This window comes from Octopus sinensis, unplaced genomic scaffold (assembly GCF_006345805.1).
Source record: "Octopus sinensis unplaced genomic scaffold, ASM634580v1 Contig12563, whole genome shotgun sequence".
Taxonomy (NCBI): domain Eukaryota; kingdom Metazoa; phylum Mollusca; class Cephalopoda; order Octopoda; family Octopodidae; genus Octopus; species Octopus sinensis.
The window spans coordinates 36308-57892 of NW_021832611.1; the positions used below are offsets into that span (position 1 = coordinate 36308).

General features: G+C 35.6%; 1 protein-coding gene across 1 annotated transcript; it reads right to left on the reverse strand.

Annotated features, from left to right (window-relative positions):
* Nucleotides 1-6252: 6252 nt before the first annotated feature.
* Nucleotides 6253-6794, reverse strand: LOC115229386. The gene is made up of 3 exons (XM_029799749.2): nt 6565-6794; nt 6390-6531; nt 6253-6349 (listed from the first exon to the last, which is right to left on the reverse strand). Exons 1-3 carry the CDS (start codon nt 6784-6786, stop codon nt 6273-6275), a joined length of 441 nt encoding a protein of 146 aa, XP_029655609.1. The 5' UTR covers nt 6787-6794; the 3' UTR covers nt 6253-6272.
* Nucleotides 6795-21585: the final 14791 nt, after the last annotated feature.

Sequence of the window (21585 nt, forward strand, 5' to 3'; positions counted from 1 at the left end):
ATGCAAGAAATTTGATTATCAGAAGAGCATGTATAAGAAGTGGGAGCTCAAAATATGACTCAAGAACGAAAAATTAATCAGAGAAAGAACCCCTCAAGAAAAGAAAGTATCGACCCAAAGTAATCATCGATCGAATCAGGGCTCTAAACATGCTTATTACGAATAATACCAACCAAGTCCAAAGGAAGAAGCTCAGCCGAATCTCTAGAGCCATGAATAAACAAGCCTCTATTTCGGCCATGTGGACGATGTTGAGACGCTTAAAGAATCCTGACGAGCGTAAAACAGAAACATATCAGCTCAATCTAAACAATTTTATGAAACACTGTGTCAAGATTAGTCATATTCCTTATAAAAAAATGAACTCACAGTCAAGATTAAAATCAAAGCCATCCAAAAGGCCCCGACGACTTATTTTCTTCCTGAAGAGGTGTCTGAAACAATCTCGAATCAGAAGAAAACAAACTCATGTGGACCGGATGGAATTCCGCTTATTCTACTAAAACACTTGGGCCCAGTTTCAATAAATGCTTTAACCACGATCTATAACACATCATTATTCACGAACTCTATACCGAACTTATGGAAACTATCAAAAATCCGGCCAATATTAAAACCTGGAAGACCGAAAACGACCCGGCTCCTATAGACCAATATCCCTTATATGTGTGCTGTCAAGAATCTTGGAAAAACTGGTTCTAAAACATATTCGCCCTTTCCTCCCACAATCCACATTTCAACATGGATTCAAGGAAGGATTGTCAACGACCTCCTTCCTCACCACACTAACAGATTTCATAAATGAAGGACACAAAAGAAGAAATTGCAGGAGAAATCAATTGTATGCACTATCGACATTCAAAAAGCGTTTGACTCCGTCCCAAGGAAGATCCTAATTCAAAAGATATTTGGTACAATATTTCTACACCTATGAAGCTATGGATAGCGAATTTTTTGAGCGGACGTCGTGGGAAAGTGTGCGTCGGGAACGAGAGTTCAAGATCACGCTTTTTGCCCAATGGTGTACCCCAGGGTTCTCCTTTATCCCCGACCCTCTTCAACTTGTTTCTGAATGATCTCCCGGTTCCTATGGATAATAATGACATACTACTCTCCTATGCCGATGACATAGTTGTCGCATCAAGGGATGTAAATGTCGAATACGCGAAGGAAAGACTACAAAGAATACTGGACGAATTATATGGATGGCTATATGAAAACAGACTACATGCATGTTCCGAAAAGTCAGCAGTCACCCTATTCACGAAAAACAGGAAGATGGGGACGAAAATTATTGAAGTCACGCTGAATGGAGTCCCAATACCACAAAAGAAAACACAGAAGATATTGGTGTAACGTTTGACACTTTCCTCTGTTCTCACCTCATGTTGAATCAATCGTGTCAACTTGTATAAAGAAAATCAATTTTGTGAAAGCCTTTCTTTCGAACTGTGGGAGAACTTGTCCGCCAGGGGTAGAGACCCTTTACAAGCAGTATATCGAGCCAACAATAGGCTATGCATGTGCTGCTTGGGGCTGTAACCTGGCGGCAACGAACCAACTAAAAATCGAGAAAATCCAAGAAAAATCCATAAACATACTGAAGGACCATACCGACATGAAAATTGTCCATCGAACACTGGAGTCTCTTGTAGAGGCAAGTGGGAGGGATCGTGGAGATGGACCACAAGCATTTCACCGTACATACAGAAAGTGTGTGGGGTCACGGTCTGAACATCGTGAAAAGATGGCTAGACTGTTGAGAAGTGTCGGAATCACCTGAACACGTTAGTTAATGGTTAAGACGGTGATTCTGTTTTTGGCTTAAATAATAATAATAATATTATTCATGTAGGTCCGACATTAAAGCCGATAAATTTTTATTAAAGATATAGACATATAGAACCTTTCTTTTATAAATTAATTATCTGATTAAAAATAAGCTTGCAGAAGTCAACAAGATGCGGAATTTTTTTAACAATAGTTGAATGCATGTTACAGTGTGTCAGAAGTTAAAGAAACATTTCTCATAATAGAATGGACGATTCCCAGAACTAACGCAAATTAACAAATTTTTTCTATCCAGATTAATTGATAATTCTCTTAGTTTTGGAAGTTTTAAAATGATATTCACATCTAGTTCCGACCATTTTGTATGGAAAGACTTTTTTCGATCATTTGTTGAGTACTAGAGAAACCACAAAGTTTACCTAAAAAGATCGAAAAAATTGACTTCATAAAAGTCAACAAAGTTTATCCAAAAAAGAAAAAAATTGACCAAAATGTAGACCTAATAAAAATTTGGAAGATAATTTGTAGGCATTATTTTTTAGAAACATAAATTATGTAGAATCATGTAATATTTGACGTTTTCAGTTGTAACATTTTGTTTTCAGTTGTAAGTCTATTTAAATTATACTGTCTGAGAAAAATATGAAGGCCAATTTGGTTAGTATATTTTGTGAGAACATCTTTGCAAAGCATTACAGTTCTATTCTACCAAGCCTCATCTGAATTCAAAGCAATATCGAAATTTGTTTTATAACTAGATTATTTGGTTTTTGAATAAACGAATGTCTACTGTTCCACTATTTATATGGTTTATTGTGAGTGGTCTTGATTTTAGATTTTTGAAAAGAATTCAACAATCAGTTCAGCAACATTTACAAAACATTCGACCAAAACAGAATGAAGATACAAGTCATATCGGCCTTAACTTTTTTAAATGACTGTTTTTCTGAAGAAATATAAAAAAGAAATTTTGACCTATATTTTATAAGGTCAAATTTCTTAACTTAGATTTGAAACGAATCATGCTTAATATATTTTTTTTATTCCGAATTGGACATCTTAGTAACAACTCAGACACAAACAATAGTCATAACTAGCTAATCGAATGCAGAGACAATGGGAAGGAGTCGTTTGTGCCGATCAGCATAGACTTCTATATCCACTAAGCTAAATAATTTATTTTATTGATAGAATTAATATAATAATCATTGATTATCAAGTTATTTCTAGTGTCTGTTTTTGTAATTTGTAATATTTTGATACATCAACTTCATCCTCTTAGGGCCTACGCTAAGTGCACGGATGGACAGATCCAACTCAACGCGCAGTCGCGGCCTTCCCGACGATTCCTGAGGGGGGGAAACAAAAAAGAGTCCGGAATACACAGGTATTTTGTTCTCTTTAATTCCTCGGCCTGAGCACTGGCAGAATCAGGGTTTGCTGCAAATCTTGGATAGCATCGTCACCTACAAAAGAGTCGACACAGGTGACTTCCCAAATCAGGAATTTGCCTTTCCTGAAAGAAAAGGTTGTCATCCTCAAAAACAATTAAAATTACTTGAGTTTTCTATTAAGTTTAACGAATTACTCTAATTTGAAATTTTTTGACTTCTTTTTTTGCTCAAAATTTTTTAATAATTTGTGTTTTGTGATATTATTTCCCCGTCAAAAAGGGTCCTATTGTAACTAAATTTAAAAATAATACGTTTACTGAAAGAATAACTTCTTTACAATGTCTTTTTTGTAACCATTTTGTTAACGTTTGGTTGGACTATACAAGTTTTTAATACTGTATGTACCGTGAAATAGATTGCCTTTTTTAAATTAGTAACTCAGGAAAGCAACATTTTGAATACATTTCAATTACTCTGAAAATATATTTGAGACAATGATTTTCTCCAGACCAGCGTCTCAAATCCACTATTTTCAACTGGAGCTTTTACTTTGATGTTTATTAAAGAAATATATGCTTTTAACGGTTGACTTTGAGGTAAGACATACATTAGCACAAACTTTTCAAATGAAAAAATCTCTTAATAATAAAAACTAGTTACCAGATTTTTCTTGTATTTTTTAGTCATGATGCGTTTTCAAGTGTAAATTAAGACATTTAAACTTAATGGTTTCTAAATCATTTTATAAATTACACTTTTTTGGTTCCATCGTTGATTATTAGCCTGAATTCTTTCTGTAATGAACATTTTATTTGTTTGAAGATCTTGACTTTTTTAATTTAATTAAACTCTCATCAATCGAATTCTTTCCAAATAACCACCAATCTTGTATTCTTTTTGTACTCTTTATTAACTCTGAGTTTCAAACATTATGGGTTGGTGGGGTTTTTATTAATTTCCGACGTATGGGCTTTTCCCAGACTCGAGTCCATAATGACCAGAACCAGGTTATATTTTTAATACAGATCAGGTTAAAATAGCAAGCTGACAATATTCCACGATCCCTCGATAACCTAAGCGACTAGCCACTAACTAATAAGTGACATAATCTAAGCAAATTTTAATTCTAATCATAATCCCATGAAACCCATAGAAACAGTTGCCAAAATAGACAAACAGATTTAGCAGGTGATTACCTGGCCAATGATAGGGTACAAAAAACCCGTATTAGTATGATCTTATTTATGTTTTGTGCTGATTCATAAAAATGCCTTTCTTAATTTGATTACTGAGAGTTGCATAGGCTGCTTTGATTAAACCTCGATTTGGTTTACCTATTTGAAGAAAACATCATTTTTTCATGAAAATTAAAACCTTTTTTTTTTATTTGTCTTTACTTTTCACGAATCTCATATTACTGTTTTGTGGGAAGGAACCCGTATTAAGTATAATACAAAACTACATTTCCTCGATTATTAATATGATCACAAACAAATTCAATGTTTTAAAACGCGATTTTAAATTATTATTTTTATTTATTGACGTCATCTTCAGCTGTATCATAATGTTTACACTTATCCAAGTAGTACTTAAAATATTTTTTCATAGATAGACTTCTAAAAATTTTGAGATCAGTTTTATTTTTTTATCAGTAATATAAGTAGACAAATTATTTATGTGATAATTGAAGATTTATTAATCACCCGTTACTCGCTGAAGATTAATCTCATCCTTTTAGAGGAGAACGTAACCAACACCACTCCTTTCTCCTTTGTCTCCAAATCACTTACGACTTTTTATCCCGTACTTTCCATATTGTCTTTATGAAAATGATTTGCTCCAATTATGAAACTACTGGCTAAATTTATCTTTTCTTCAGTAATTTTGATCCTGTGCCTCTCCAAGATTTTTTTTAACACGCCTGACTGAATATAGACCATACGGTCAACACCAGTGTAATTATTTTTACTTGAGCGTAGCGTAAGCTTGACAACTCCCTGGCCAAAAAATCGTATTTATTTCATTTCTCTACTTTGGCCAGATTTTCTTATCTATAATTATTAAAGAATCGACACGTATTTCTACATTTTGTGTAAATATGATTGACTGGACTAAGTGTCCTCTAATTTATTAACTTTGCTGATTCTATATTTCCTACATAAGTGCAAATAAATACATCTCTTCTGACATAATTGCCGTTTAGCATTTTTCACAATTGGATGCCAAGTGACCAACGGTTTTTTTTGCTTCTCATACAAAGGTTACACAGTGCTCCCTTTTTGAAAAGAACACATTCATATTCTGCAATGGGTAATATAGTGCCTCCTACTTTCCAAAGGCACCCACTTAAAGTTTTCACATCAACATTTTGATCTTTCAGACATTTGAATAATGTGGAATGCAAAGGTTTCATTTTATCAAGCAACTCGTCCGGGTAGATTTAATTACACATAGAATAATCAGTTTTTTATAGATTATTATTATTATTATTATTTAAAGACCAATACGGGCAAGCCAGTTAATTATAGTTAATCCCGTGATCGCCGATCCAAACGAGGGAGATCCTTCTGAAAGGTTCAATCCTTCCCGCAAGATCGGCCTGAGACGACGATGTCCCAGGGTCTGAGAAGCTAAGAGTCCTTTTTCGGAAGGCATTAAGTGCCTCCTGAGCGTTGCCATATCCGAAGGAATTTCCAACTGACATGGTGGACCCCGTAACGCCACGCTAAGCCCGGAAGGTAAGAGATCCCCATTTCCAACTGTGTCGTGCCAGAAGTACTCGTTGCCTCACGGGCAGGGGAACGATAACGAGAATTAGCCCCAGGATGAAAACTGTCCTCCTTCGGAATCGAACTCACGACCATCCAAATCCATTATCCATAGCTTAGTCTTCAGCCAAAATAATTAAATAAATTCTAATCAATTTACTTATTCATAAAAATGAAAATGACGTCTATATTTTGAGTAAGTATAAAAAAGATAAAAAAATTCTTTAAATTATGACTAAATAAATTTGTGTCTGAAGTATATACAAGTTCTTAAGTATATACAAATTGTATAAATTCACATATAGTATATAAAAAATGATTATTTGTTATTTTCCGAATAATTATCGCTGAGTATTTTACGCTTTCGTTTCGAAATCCAAATTCCCGTTTTCAGTCCTAAAATAAACATTGTTTATAATCAAAAAACAATCAAAACCAGCAGCAAGAATTGCAGTGCCTGAAACTGCTCCAATAAAAGTCCCCAATTTTAGTCCAATAAGACACCCAACAGGTCCACCGACTGCCGCACCAATAAAACCCCCAGTGACTGTAGCTCCCGAAGCTTTTAATAAAGACGCCTATTGTTTGAATTTTTTACCAATAATGTTTACTTTATGTAATTCTCTTCTTCCCTGTTTTATATTTTGATTACAAATTTCGGTGTTTTCTTCGATTACGTTGATCTTTTCGGCACTTTTCTTTACGAAAGAATTGATATCATGAGCTATGGATGCAATTTGATTGCATTTATTTTCAAGATCATAAATTTTCTCTTCAGCTGTTAAATCGAAGGTATTAGTATCTGAAGAAATTTCAATTTTTCGCGAATTCATTTAACGAATTAATTTGAATTCATAGTAACCAACAAAATCATCCAAAATAATTGATTAAAAGTAATTTTATTTAAATAATTAACTATAATAAATTGGTACAACTTTTTATTAATTAACAATTTTTATATTTTATATTAATAACAAATCAATGTTTATGAAATCCAACCGGTTCCAGGGTAGACGGGAATCCCTCAGAATCCAAAGCCCTCTTCATTTTTTTAACTAAATAATAATCATTCAACCAACGATGATAATTAATTATTCTTTTAGTCGAAGAGAAGGGACTATTCCCCCTGAGAACGGCGATAGAGAACCGCTGGAAAAGCCAGTCCACCTCCCGAGGATCGTGAGATTTTGGCCCCGAGCTTGCGGAAGAACTTTTCCGTCTTCGGAGCAAAAGTACCAGACGTCTCCACCGCAATCTGCAGCACAAAAAACTTATCCAAAAGGCCGGAGTATTTTGTAAGTTTTTTATCTTCGGCCTTCTTAGCTGCGGATTTAGCCTCCAGAGCACACGAAGTTAGGTGTGAGACAGAGAATGTGTCCCAGCAGGTTGCATCCCATACGAGTGCTTTTCCACCCTCAAAAGGCAAAAGGGTCATTCCGTCAAGGCGTTTCCCGTCACCGTAGTCGAGACCTGGTGGTCTGACGACCGAATGAAATCCTGCCGAATCAAGAAGCCTTCGTATGACGTCATTCATAGCCGAATGCCTCGGAAATCCTCCGGAACTCCTCCTGCACGATAAAGGATGCAGACCGAAAGAGTCAACAGAGCAGCCACAATGACACACGTGCGGGAACATTACCTTAGCCCGAGGTGCAGGGAGATTCCAATCCTTACCGATTCGTAATCGAGGAGGGTGCCAGATAAGGCTTTCGGGAATGCGCAAGACCAAGCTCCACTAGCCGGGGATGCTGCCGAAAGTAGGCAAGCGCAGGCGATGTTGGTTGGACGACTCGAGTAGCAGATTGAAAGTTTGCCTGCATCCTATTAGATCCCAGGCTCGCTGAGACATTCGATCCTCCGGAAGGTTAAGGCCTTGTTCCCTCAAGGCTTCAGTGAAGTGAGCCACATTTGTGTCCAAAAAAAATTCAGAAAAGGACCGTAGAATTTCCATCACAAGTGTGTGGCTCGAGGAGAAAGACGAAAGAAAAGCAGGGAAAGATAGATCGGAGCATGAGCGGATGCCGAGACCGCCGAAGACTAACGGGAGGGTTGCCTGTCTCCAACACCTATTGTCGAAGGGGAAATTGCATATGTTTTGCAAAACACGGAGAAAAGCGTAGCAGATAAGTGAGCTTTTGGATTGTGAAGCTGTTTCGTAAAAGGAATAATGCTGATTGTGAATCCAAATGTCCGATACGTTTAAAAACATTTTTTAAAAAGGATTCCTTATTGCGTAAGGCCGCATCAATGGAATCGCCAGCCACCGAGGCTTCGAAGATAGAAAGTTGGTTAATGGGAGTAGATTGCGCTCCCGGGATGAGATCACAAAAATAGCAGACAGCGTCTTCGAAGGTAGATTGCGAACACCTGAAGTTAGAGATTTCGAGAAAAATTCAAACTGAGGCCAATTTTCTCCAGGGCCGGAACGATTTTTATTATATCCTGCAGAACGGTGTCTGGAGTGCCTTCGAGGTACCAGAGATTAAGTGGGGAAGATACAAGTTTGGTCACCTCAGAAATTCCAAGACAGAAAAGGAGTGGCCCCAGAAGGTCTCCCTGTTGAACTCCCGTAGCAGATGGAATAGTTTCGGATCCGAAGATAAGGGAGAATCGTTGCCCGTATGATTGGAAAGTTAGGTCAAATAAAAAAGGACAATATTCAGAGCAAGCCTCCAAAACTCGCTCCCGTTGAATGCATTTCTGATATCTAGTTTGATCAATATTTTTGGACGTGGGGATTTCTTGCATGAATCTGAGAATGTGCGGATAGCATGAACTGTAGATTCGCATCCTCCAAGAACTCCGAGAAATTTTTTTAAACGTTTCAAATTTGTTATTTATAACCTCCTATTGACAAAATTCGGTCCCGTAATTTTAGATGAACTGGTAAAGGCAACGGCAGGAAGCAATGCAAAGGGAAGTTGAATACTCATCAAAGCATTCAGAAAATCGTTAAAAATTGTCAATTTATCTAATCCATGAAATAATGAGAATTATTCTAAAACAACAATAGATTATCAAAAACAGGGAATAAGTTATTCACGAATTAATTAAGAGCCTGGAGGTCAGCTCAAAGTCGCCGCACTGCGTATCGAGTGGCAGTTTCCGCGGAGCACCGCGACCGAGATTCGCTGGAAGAGCCAGCTCGTCTCCCTCCGGTCGTTGGTCTTCCTGGCAATTCTCCTGGCAATGTCGGCAAGAAGGCGAGTCCAGATGCTTCAAAGGCGAGGGGGACAAACTCGTAAGAGTCCGAAATATTTCCATACTTCGACCTCTTAGCCTCCTCAGCCTGAGCACTGGCAGAACCCGGGTTAGTGATGGACTTCAGTAACACCGTCGCGGAGAACGAGTCAACACAAGTTGCATCCCAAATCAGGGACTTGCCTTCCCTGAAAGGGAAGATAGTCATCCCGTCAGGACGCTTTCCATCACTCCGACAGAGACCGACTGGCTCTAGAGTGGAAGGGAAACCTGCCGACTCTAGTGCCCTTTTCACGACGTCATTGAGGTGAGTGTGGCGAGGAATTCTGCCAGCACTCTTCTTGCACGAGATGGGGTGCAAACCGTTCGGAGAGATCGTGGACCCGCACCGGCATGGGTGAGGCTGACAGATGTCCAGGCCCAAGCGTATGCAAACACCAATCCGTAAGGATTCGTCGTCCAAGAGTAGTCCCGTACTAGGGGTAGGGAGTGCATTGAGCCAGTCTCCCGTATGCGGCTGGCAAGCGCAGTTTAGAGATGCCAGTTGGACTTGTTCCAACTTTGACCGGAGTTTGCGAGCTTTCCGAATTCTCATCAGCCTCCCGCATTTGGTTGTCACTCGGTCTGGATTTTCCGACAATTATTCTTGTAATGAAAAGTCGTTTCCAAAGTCGACACTTAATTTAAAGAAACTCCTAAAATAATTAGAAAACAAGACCTGCATGACAAATTGCCGATTATGTTCCAGTGATTGTAGACGTTTGTCCAGCAGCCACAATCCAAATTGCCCAAATATATGTTGTTATACCCCCAGTAGAGGAATAAGATGAGTGAGTGAAAGGGACATATTTGGAGGACGTGAGTGTATGAGAGCAGGGTGGCTAACAACTGATTGTTTCGAATATCGGCAGCCCAAAGATTGACAAGTTTTGTGATGACGTTAGCACACCAATTGACACTGTGAATAAACTCGAACACACCCGTGATTGATGTGCACACATTTGAGTGCAACTTCAGTCTTGTTGACAGTGGGGAATGCAAAAAGCAGTTGGAATAGAAATATTCGCCACTAAGTAACACTCTCCACACTCACGTTCTAATTATCTGCGTATGTTAGTCTCACCACCAATAAGACTGAATGTCTCAGAAGTATACACAACCAATCTCCTCCTCTCCCCTCGATAACAGTATTTGAAACACAAACTCATTAAGGAAGAAGAGGAGGTTATAAACTACTATAGGAATGCCAACTTAATCGACTATTCTAGCCACAAGAGGGTCATTGGAGACACACTCTCCCACATTTTGAGTAATGTTAATGTCCCCAGTATTCCCACTGCCTGTGGGATGCACACTCTATTTTCGTGTGCCCCTTTATTTTAGACACGTTCAAGTCCGGGTTTTTAAAAAGTATTCCCCCGTTCACGTTTAGATTGAACTCCTCCCCCAACATGAAGTCTCAACTCAGCACTGTGTTCAAAAAACACTTGTTCTTCTCTTAGTTTGTTATTAATGTAATTCATTACACACGTTTATTATATTTCAGTGCTTTTAAATTAAAATAATTTCAATTTACTATTAAATTATTTATTTAATAATAAGCGGTAATTTTAATGTTTTAAATATATTCTAGTGTGGTCGTCCGCATGCTACTTTTTTTCTAATAACAAATGTATATTCTCATAATAATTTTGTATTAGAAATGTTATTTCTTAAAATAATTCGATCAAGTCGAAACACTCTTAACTTAAAAAATTTTTCATCTCGAAGAAACCCGCTAAACATCAAAATGATCCCTAAAGAACTCCACGACTCTATTTTTGGCCAAAACAGCGTTTTTTTTATTAAAAATAAAAAACAAGGTCTTTTACGAACAAGAACGTGTCATAAAAGCCCAAAAACACCTTCAAACCTTTATAAAGAACTCCAATTTAGAATCTCAAACCGCCGATGACATAACAATAAAGTTACCTGACCTTCCCGGCAAAAATATCGAGAATATGTTTTCAAAAATGGCCGAGTCTATTTCTCTTCCTTATTTAAAACTGGCAAATGAACTATCAGAATGCCAGTCTCTCCCTTCAATGCCAAAAGAATGGAAAATGATAGAAGGTCTTTGTTTTTTTCATTTCAGGGTGGTTAAAATACAACGAGGATGGCTCGGCAATACAAGTTGATTACCCAGAAGAAACAGCTCTTGTATTTGACGTTGAGACTCTCGTTCGAGAGGAAGGTCGTCCTGTCATGGCCGTCGCACTTTCAGCAACAAATTGGTAATATTGGATATATATATGGTTAGGTATGGGTGGTGTAGTCGTTATTTAACCAATTCTGATTATTTTTATGGATCAAGAAGGAGACTTTCTGATCTTATTCCGATGGAGACAGTGGCTGATACTGACATGGCTAAACATTCGTCTTCCATTCCAAGGCTTCTGGTAGGTCATAATGTCTCATTTGATCGTTCTTTCATAAAGGAGGAATACCTCTTACAGGTCATATTTTATATATTAATAACATAGGGGACTAAAATGAGATTTATTGACACAATGTCACTCCATATTGCTTGTTCGGGATTCACGAGTGATCAAAAAATGGCCATTCGACAAAAGTCAATAGTGGAAGATGAGACAGAAGCTGAGATTTGGATGAATTTGGGGACAACCAACTCCCTACAAGACGTCCATGCATATCACTGCAAAGGCCAACTCTTAAAAAAAGACCTCCGAAAAATATTCGTGACAGGATCAGTGACTGATGTACGTCAATCATTCAATGAACTTATTGATTATTGTGCTAATGACGTACTGGCTACATTCAGAGTATTTAGTCGTCTTTTTAAGTTGTATTGTTCTCGGTTTATTTTGATTTTATAACTTAAGATTTCCGTCGGATGTGACTTTGGCTGGAATGTTAGAAATGGGATCCATGTATTTGCCAGTAAACGAGAATTGGGAACATTTTTTGAGTCGGTCACAAAATAAATTCCTCCAAGATGAAAAGAAAATAAAACGTCTTTTATTAAACGCGGCAAACAGCGCCGTGGCAAATATCAAAAAATCTGCTGATTGTCCTTGGACCTGGGACCTTGATTGGAGAACAATTCCCTTCAAACACAAAAAAATACCCAAAAAACAACAAATCGATCAACTTTCTGAACTATTCAAGAAGGAACGTGTTCTAAGCATGAACTATCTCAATGATTATCCACGGTTAAGTAAATCCTGGTTAAAATTGTCAGCTGGTATAGAAATATATGTGATAGTCCTCAAAGTAATGAAAGAACGACATTCTCTCCTTCGAATTTGTCACTTTCAAAGAGAATTGTCACTAAATTGCTAAAACTAAGTTTTTTTGGATGTCCGTTATTTTACCACTCCCTTTATGGCTGGGGATTTCTTGTTCCCGCGCTTGGAGTGACTGAAAGATCAGATACGGATAAATTATATCCTTATCCTTCAAAGTATTTGTTTGTGGTTTGAATTTTTCAGATTTGCCCTTTTTAATATCGTAAAGTTTGTCTTTAATCATTCCGGAGAAAATTGTGACGATTTTTTAGAAAATATTTTCAAAAATGGGCCTGAAATACTCAATAATGTTGAGTTACGGAATAATACTTATTGGAAGGTTGTTTTAATTCATTTTATTGTAGTTAGGGAATTGGTTTGAGCGGAAATTAAGTTCCTATTATGAAAAAAGAATCCCCCTTTTACAGGATGTCGATGGGGTACCTCCATCTTGGAATTTTTGTCGTTTTTTGAGACAAGTTATAAAAATTACTCAAATTATTATAGGATTGTTCAACTCGTAAAATCAACATTGTTTTATGCAAGGAAAACGTTGAAAAACTCAAAAACGGTCAATTAGTCTCTGAGTTTGCTCCAGAATCCACAGATTTGTTGATTTGGGCCACAACTTTGACTTATTGGCGAAATAACCTTGATAGAATTAAGTTTAACAATTAAATACATTTTGAGGTCTCAATACGTCGTTTGGTTAAATCAAAACGAGATTGCTTCCCCAACCTCCAAAGGTTTATTTGGGGCAATACTTCCACGTGTTATTGTCTCAGGGACAGTGACGAGACGGGCAGTTGAGCCTACATGGCTGACTGCTAGTAATGCAAGAGTATTTGTTAGCTTTGATTACCATCAGACTGATCGTATTGGCAGTGAACTGAAAGCTATGATTCAATCGCCCGTGGACTATCATTTTGTTGGGGCAGATGTAGATTTGGAGGAGTTGTGGATTGCTTCTCTTCTTGGGGATGCATATTTTTCAAAAATTCATGGCAATAAGTTTTTTGTGAATTTTTAGGAAGTACTGGGTTTTCGTGGATGCTTCATCAGGGAAGTAAATCTGAGGGGTCCGATCTCCATAGTCGCACTGCTGAGATCATTGGACTCTCTCGTTCTCAGGCTAAGGTTTAAATTTGGAATATTTTGTTTAGGTTTTTAATTTTTCCCGAATTTATGGTTCTGGAGTAAACTCAACTGCCGCAATGATGATGGCCTGTAATGCGAAATTGTCGCAGGAGGAGGCTTTATTAAAGGCAAATAATTTGTATCGTCAGACGAAAGGGAGACGTGTGAGGTTTACTAATATATTTAATCTTTTTAGCCTATCCAGAGATTATCGATGGGTTGGAGGAAGGTATATTTCTAAATCATTTGTTAGCGAATCTGACGTCTTTAATGTGATGGAGGCAATTGCATTTTCAGAGAACCCTCGTACGCCATTTCTAGGTTGTCTTATATCACAGGCACTGACACCGTCTGCTGTTGGTCAAAAAGTAGTTATTTTTTACATAAAATAGTTTTCTCGTTCTCGGCTAAATTGGGTTATACAGAGCTCTGCTGTCGATTTTTTGCATTTATTGCTCACAGCAACTCGTTGGTTGATGTCTGATGCTGGAATTAGTGGCCGTCTGGCACTCAGCATTCACGATGAAGTACGATTTATAGTGCCTTCTTCTAAACGTTATGAAGCTGCATTTTTATTACAAGTTGCCCATCTTTTAACGAGGTGTGCCTTTTCTAATTCTCTTGGAATGAGAGATCTTCCTTCTGTTGGTGTGTTTTAATATTGTATAGTGTGTGGCGTACTTTTCGTCGATAGAGATTGATCGGTGTATTAGGAAGGAACCCTCTGACTCCTGTATTACTCCTTCTAATCCATTGGGGATGTTAAAGGGCTATGGTATTCCCGATGGTGAATCACTTGGCATTGAGAAGCTTGTTGAAAAAAATAGTAATCTCAATAATAATTGAGTAGCTCACTTTGATCCATTTTTATATTTGAAATGTTTTGTTTTTTTACTCGAGTGTAATTAAATCATCATAATTAAGGATCATCATGAGTGCCAGACGGCTCTTCCAGCGAATCTCGGTCGCAGTGCTCCGCGGAAACTGCCACTCGATACGCAGTGCGGCGACTTTGAGCTGACCTCCAGGCTCTTTATTAATTCGTGTATAACTTATTCCCCATTTTAATTAAATATTTGTTAGTTAATTTAAGGATGAAATTTAATAAACGACAGATTTTTTTAATATAGAGAATCTAAGTTTTCAACTGACACACGTCTTTTTGAAACCATTTTCCAGATATTTTTATTGACACAATTCCTGGCACAGAAATCCGTTTTAGATTGAGTGACCTTCTCTCGCTTCCTTCACCTGACAGAATTCTTCTGCTTATTCCCCTGTCGGCTATCATAAAAATCCTTTTTGTACTTTACTTAAATACTCTTAAGAGTTTTTTCCATAACTGTAGTCTGCTATACCATTTTCAAGTCAATTTATCAATTATAGAACCTTTGATTGTATCAACTACCTTTCGTGCATTCTTATGGCGTTTGTAAAACTTGCTGATATTATCATCCTAAGTTAACATTAGAGGCATTATGTTCACTTTAGCATTGTGTTTTACCGCTAGTTCACAACACGCACGTCGTATTTGTTCATTATCTCTATTTTCTCTTGTTTCAGTAATTGCAGAAAAATTATTTCAACTTTGATCAGCATGATTATTCTTTTTACCTCATCCAGTATAAATATATGCGATTCATTTTACTGGACTTTGGTTTCCGCGTTATTAGTGTATCCACGTCTATTTTTACAAGATATTATGTTTTATTTTTATATTTGATTACTTAAATTATTTTGTGTCAGAATTAATAATGATTTCAAACATCGCTTTTAAGTCAACCTGATTTTTATAAAATATAAATATTGTTGTAAAATGTTATTTTTACAATTCTCGTTATCGTCCCCCTGCCCGCAAGGTAATGAGTACTTCTGGTACGAAACAGTTGATAAATGGGGATCTCTTGGACTTCTAGAACGAAACAGCTGAAACGCTTAGGAAGCACTCAATGACCACCGAAAAAGGACTTCTAGAACTCTCACCCTAGGACATCGTCGTCTCAGTCCGATCATTGCGGGCAGGCTCGAAGCTTTCAGAAGGATCTACTTCGCTTGCGACATGAATCGGGAATCACGATGGATTATAATTAACTGGCTTAACCTGGTCCTTTGGTCAATAAAATCTCTTTACAAATCTCTCCTACAATTCAAAACTGTTTAAAAATGATTCAAACGGTATGAATAAAAATTCGGTAGAGTTCTCAAAATTATCGAGAAGAAGCACCTTAGTAAAATTTTTAATTTTGCTAGATATTCTAACATCGTCTAGTAATGCACATTAAAACTTTAAACAAATTAAAAATACCTTGCAATTCCATCAGATCCATCCACTCGACAGCTTTTCATCAATTTTCGAATATTCCATCTCTTTGAAAATTTTCATATGGGAATTAACGCTTTTATATTCTTCGAAAATCATTCTTAAAAATATCGTTAATTGTCCTCCTCGAAGTGTTTATTTCAAACATAAGAAAATCTAACAGCTATTCACTGACAGACAGTATTTTAATCTTTATAACTCATTATTTTAATTTTTTGTTGAATTTTAAGCCTAGAGCCACGTTGGGTTATTTTAGGGAATTTACTGTACTTTTAATTTTTACAATTCAAAATGCTACAAACTTTAATGTAATTTAAGGATCATCTGCCTATATTTGAACATTTGTGCAAAGAAAGTTCATTTTTACAATATTGTTCTATGAAGAGTTTGAACTGTTCCTATACGCAACTGTCATGTCGTTGTAGTCGGAACACTGATTCAAATCAGGAAAACTAATTATTTTTAGTGTTTTTTTATTGTTTTAATTAAAGTTACTATTTTAATTTTTTTATTTAAAAATCTATTAGATATATCATGACTATTTCATGTGGTGATCGTGTTGAGCTTAATGGCTCCATAGGAACTGTGAAGTACCACGGTGAAGTAAAGGATAAAAATGGTTTAAGACCGTCACTATGAAATCTATTAAGGAACGTGGATTGGTGTTGACTGGGATGACTCATCAAGAGGTAAACACAACGGAACATTTAATGGCCAATTCTATTTCAAAGCCAAGTTTGCATTTCTATTATAACATTTAAGCAACCCACAAAGTGGATCATTCATTTCTCCTTCAAAGGCAAATTTCGGCTTAACATTTTATGAAGCTTTAATAAAAAAATATAATTTTTATTTAACATCAAATGAAATTGAAGAGGACCAAGTCATCACTACCATCTTTAATAAATCAATAAATTTTATTGGTGCAAAAAAATTAAAAGAATCAGCCAAGTTTTATATTTTTATATTTTATTAGAAAATATAATTTTATTACTATTATTGATTTGTCCGACTATTATGTTAACGGTCTTGGTAAACCGGAAAATAATGAAGAAATTGATAGTTTTCTTGGCCAGACAACTCAACTGAATTTGTGCAATTCTCTGATATCAAACGGAGAGGATGTTTTGGAAATTTGTAGGAAAATTCAAAATTTAGAATTTCTTGATTTGAGTTTTAATAAGATTCAATGGAAAGAAAAAAGTGGGGAAAAACATTTTCTTGTTTCCATTGCTTTAAATTGCTGTTTTCTCGATAATGTTTCTATTCCAATGTGTATGTGGACTGGACTTGAAACAATTTCATTGAGTCAAAATTTGATTTCGGAAATATCATATTTATCTGTATTTTATGATTCGTTGACTTCGCTTGATCTGAGCTTTAATCTTATTTCGTCGTGGGATAACATCAACGATCTTCGTTTTCTTAAAAAGTGTATTTTTTATTATTTTATTTTTTAAAATTATTTATAGATTGAATTTTCTAAATATCTCTTCGAATCCTATCCGTTCAATTAAAATCCCCAAAAATGAAGCTGGAATATTTCCAGCCTTATCTGTACTTTATCTTAAAGATTGTCCTATTGATGATGTTAGTGTCTAATAATGCATTTTATATAGATATGTTCATTTGAGGAACTAAATTTCCTTCCAAAATTGAGGGAATTGTGTTGTGATTTTGGTACAATTAAAAATTCTCAGAGACCATTGCTAATTTCTATATTAACCAATATAAAGGTCCTCAACAGAATAGAAATTACATTCAATGAACGATTTTTAGCTGAAGCTGCAAACAAGAGCCGTTTTGACAGCAATAAATTCAAAAAAGAATCACAAAAATGCAATAGTTTGGATTTAAATATTTTTTATTCTACCAAGGTCCTGAAAACGGGCTTACCGGGAGCTCAATAATCAAGAAAACAATCGCGGAGGATTTAATATGTTCATATTTTATAATATTTGTAGCATTAAAGATTGTAAATGAAAATTCTGGGAAGGAGTTGGTGAAGAAATTCCCATGTTATTTTTTGTTATTTATACCATTTTAAATAGGTCTAATTGAGATATGCAGATTTAAAATGTTATTGAGGAAATTGTTTGAAATACAGCGCAAGAATGTACTTTCTATTTTCTTATTTGACAAAGTTTTCTTTTTTATAGAAATATGAAAGGATTTGGGCAAAATGGTTGAAATTGATGACGATACGCAAAAACTGGATTATTATAATGTAGAAAATGATTCTACTATTTACCTCAGATATTAATTCATTTTTTAGTAACAACAATTTTTTAATTAATTTTATAAACTTTTTTAAAATCATTATTACAGTTCTTAAAGTCATGAAAAAGTGTTGATACTGCACAAGGTTAATTTTAATTATTTCTCTACTGTGTTTTCTTAATTTAAATTCTTTAAACATGTTGCAACATTTTTTGATATAAGAACTATTCTAGGACATGGTTAGATAATAAGGATATGGTTAGTTAGTTAGTAGCGCCGAATTGCCCGACATGCAGGGAGCTAGCGACTATTAAGCGACGCAAAGGCTGGGCCGGTCGCTCCCAGAGATCCCGAAGCGCTGCGCGTGGTAGCGAAATTTCTGGTGGTCTAGGACAGGAGAACAAGTGGTGGACGAAGATTGAGTAAAGGTTAATAAGTGGAGATGTCTGGATGTTGCTATTCACGTAGCAACAAAAAGACCTACAATCTTTTACCCATTAGTGAATTGATCATCTGATTCGCTCTTGGCGGCTATTGAGTAGACACAAAGCCGTCGCTCGCACCCGTTGCTTCTGTTCTCTGATGACATTGAAACAAACAAGGACATTTTCTTTTATACAGTTTTTAGTTTAAAAATCATCTATAGATCTCTTATCGAAAACTCAAATCTATCCAGTTTTAGTTTAAATCATATATAGATCTCAAGTTTAAAACGTAAAATAAAATTTAAAATTAATTATTCTTCGCTTATGTAAGCATGTCTGCTCTCACAGGCAACGCCCGCAAATCAAGATGGTTTATCGAGCGGATATCCCTTGCGATAGTACGCTCTAATTCAGGGGTGGCCAACCTTTTTCACCGGCGAGCTACTTTTCATTTTGCGATTTTTTGGAGATCGACTTATATATTTTAATATCAAAAATTTTATTTTACAATTAAAAATTAATGCGATTTTTGGCATTGTAATTCACTTGCGATTATTTCAAATTCTGGCTCGTATAAGCTTATTGCTATTCTCATGCAATCCCCAAGATGGTCATCCGTTAAACGTGTCCTGTATTGAGATTTTATCATTTTCATACTTGAAAATGATGTTTCGGATAAATATGTGCTTCCAAAGCATGAAAGAATTCGTTGATACAAATCAATCAAAATTGAATATTTTTCCTGAGACATAAATTTCCACATGTTGACATTTGAATGTAATTTTAAAGTGATGTCATTTTTTAGATTTATAATTTCTATTTGACTTTTTCTTCGATCAACGTCAAAATCTTGCTAAATTGAAAAACACGAACATGCGTAAAGATCCTTTTTTAACTGCGAAAGAAGATTTTCAGAAATGCTTTCAGCCCTTCTGACAATTGACTGTTTTGAGAGCTGAAGCTCTTTGATGCAATTTGAAATTTCCTGTTTATTTTTCATACCATCAAATAGTGAATCGGCAGCTTCCAAAAAACAAGATTTTAAAATTTCCCCATCAGTGAAAGGTTTTTTGTGTTTTACGAGGAGACGAGTCACTCGCAATGATGCAATTGTTGCAGATCTGGACGAATTAATAAACTTTTTCAAAATTGTATGTTGTGAAAAAAAAGATTTTTTTAATTGTTCAACTTTCTCTTCCCGTAATAAGGAATTTAAAGGAAAGTGTTTGTTGAACTCGGGATGTAAAGAATTAAAATGCCGACAAAGATTTCCCCTTTTTGGTAATGAAATGATTTTATTGCATAGCATACATGTGCATCGTAAAAATATAGTCTTTTTCCCATTTGGCATTAAATTTATATGATTTGGACTTGTTACACCTCATAACAAGACACGTGAAAAATACTTACTTTAATATTGATAAATATTTTTTTTATAATAATTTAAACACAAAAAAAATAATTAGCAATTTATATATCGAGCGATCGACCACGAAACATGCCGCGATCGACCGGTTGGCCACCCCTGCTCTAATTCTTTCTCGATCACGTCGGCTTCCCGTCCATGAGGCTTAGTTTCGGATTACTTTTTTTATGTATATAATTGTTTGGAAAAAATTTCCCAATTGCCAAAAAATTATTTTGTCACTTTTTGGTTCTTTTCATGTGAACTATCTTGGTATCTCCACCTGAAAATTCTACAATAACGCGGTTATTAGGTAAGATTGATTTGATCGTGGCAGTATCACCATAAGCACTTTCAAATTTTTTCAATAAAAGAGCCGGATTCGTTCCATAATCTTTATGGATCCTTATCTATACATAAAATTTATTTTAGATACCTTATCTTCAACTGAAAATGAATATTTTGACACATGAAAACTCCATTTTTTAATTCATTTTTTGGAAATAGGGCTATTCAAATTTGGGGTTCAAAATTAAAATCAAAGTCTTGTTGTTTTTTTATCACATTTCTCATTTCATCGAGATTCTCTGCATCCATGTCATCCGGAATTGCAGTATTAAACCCGTTAATTCCTCTGTATTTTATAAAAGGAGACTTCCCTAAGAATAAAAATAAAATAGATACCAGTTGATGAATGTACAGTAAGGTTATAAAAATAGACAGCTTCACTTATGTGATTTGTCCATTTTTATATCTTTCACGCTTCATCATTTTTAATAAGGATCTTGTTAAGGTTTAATTAAACCTTTCCACAATTCCTTGGCTTCTGGAGTTATTTGGCCTGCTGTGGACTTGTTTAATCTTGAATCTTTTGCACAATTCATGAATATGTACATTTTAAAATTCAGTCCAATTGTCAGACACGCAGTGAGTAATATTGTGAATATTCTTGCAATGGAAAGCCATTTCCTCTTCATTATCCAAAGTAATTACAAGCCTCGGACTTTTATCTTTCCTTTAAAGATACAGCTTTCCAGAAATCACACAAAAATTTTCAGCTTTTTTGCTGAGTTGATATCTCTGTTGTTTTTATTTAACGGCAATAGGTACAACATTCAAAATGTCCACAATATAATTATATCAAAAAAAAATTATATTCATCAATATTCTTATCAAACAAACGAGGCATTAAACATCATGCTTAATTTATTGTTTTTTAATGATAATGGTTAACCATTGAAAAAATAAAAATCCATAATATTATTAATTTTTTATAATAAGAAATTATTGTCATCTAAATATTTTTAATTAAAATTTTAAAAATTTAAAGCTATGGTACCATGAACCGCGAGGTTGGAACCCTTACGTGCCAAATTAATACCATGCTTTTTAATTAACCCATACTTTTGTACAACGGAGGATCTGGGGAATATCTGAGTCTGAATCACAATCTCTTGATTCATCATAGAAGACAGTTAAGAATTGTTATTGGCTCACCTTGCCAAGAAATCGAATCCACCCTATACAATATCTGCACAGCAGACCCGTCAGTGTGGACATTACGAAAGCACGTTTGCGCCTTTGGTCCACATTCTACGATCGACCAGGATGTTTATCTAACTGGGCAATGGAATCAT

What these genes read in the sequence shown, in the direction of transcription:
- LOC115229386 (XM_029799749.2), bottom strand. Translation starts at nt 6,786, where the DNA reads ATGAATTCGCGAAAAATTGAAATTTCTTCAGATACTAATACCTTCGAT. An exon ending in GAAGAAGAGAATTACATAAA is followed by an intron (nt 6,532 to 6,564) that starts GTAAACATTATT and finishes TTCAAACAATAG; the next exon opens with GCGTCTTTATTAAAAGCTTC. An exon ending in CACTGCAATTCTTGCTGCTG is followed by an intron (nt 6,350 to 6,389) that starts GTTTTGATTGTT and finishes TGTTTATTTTAG; the next exon opens with GACTGAAAACGGGAATTTGG.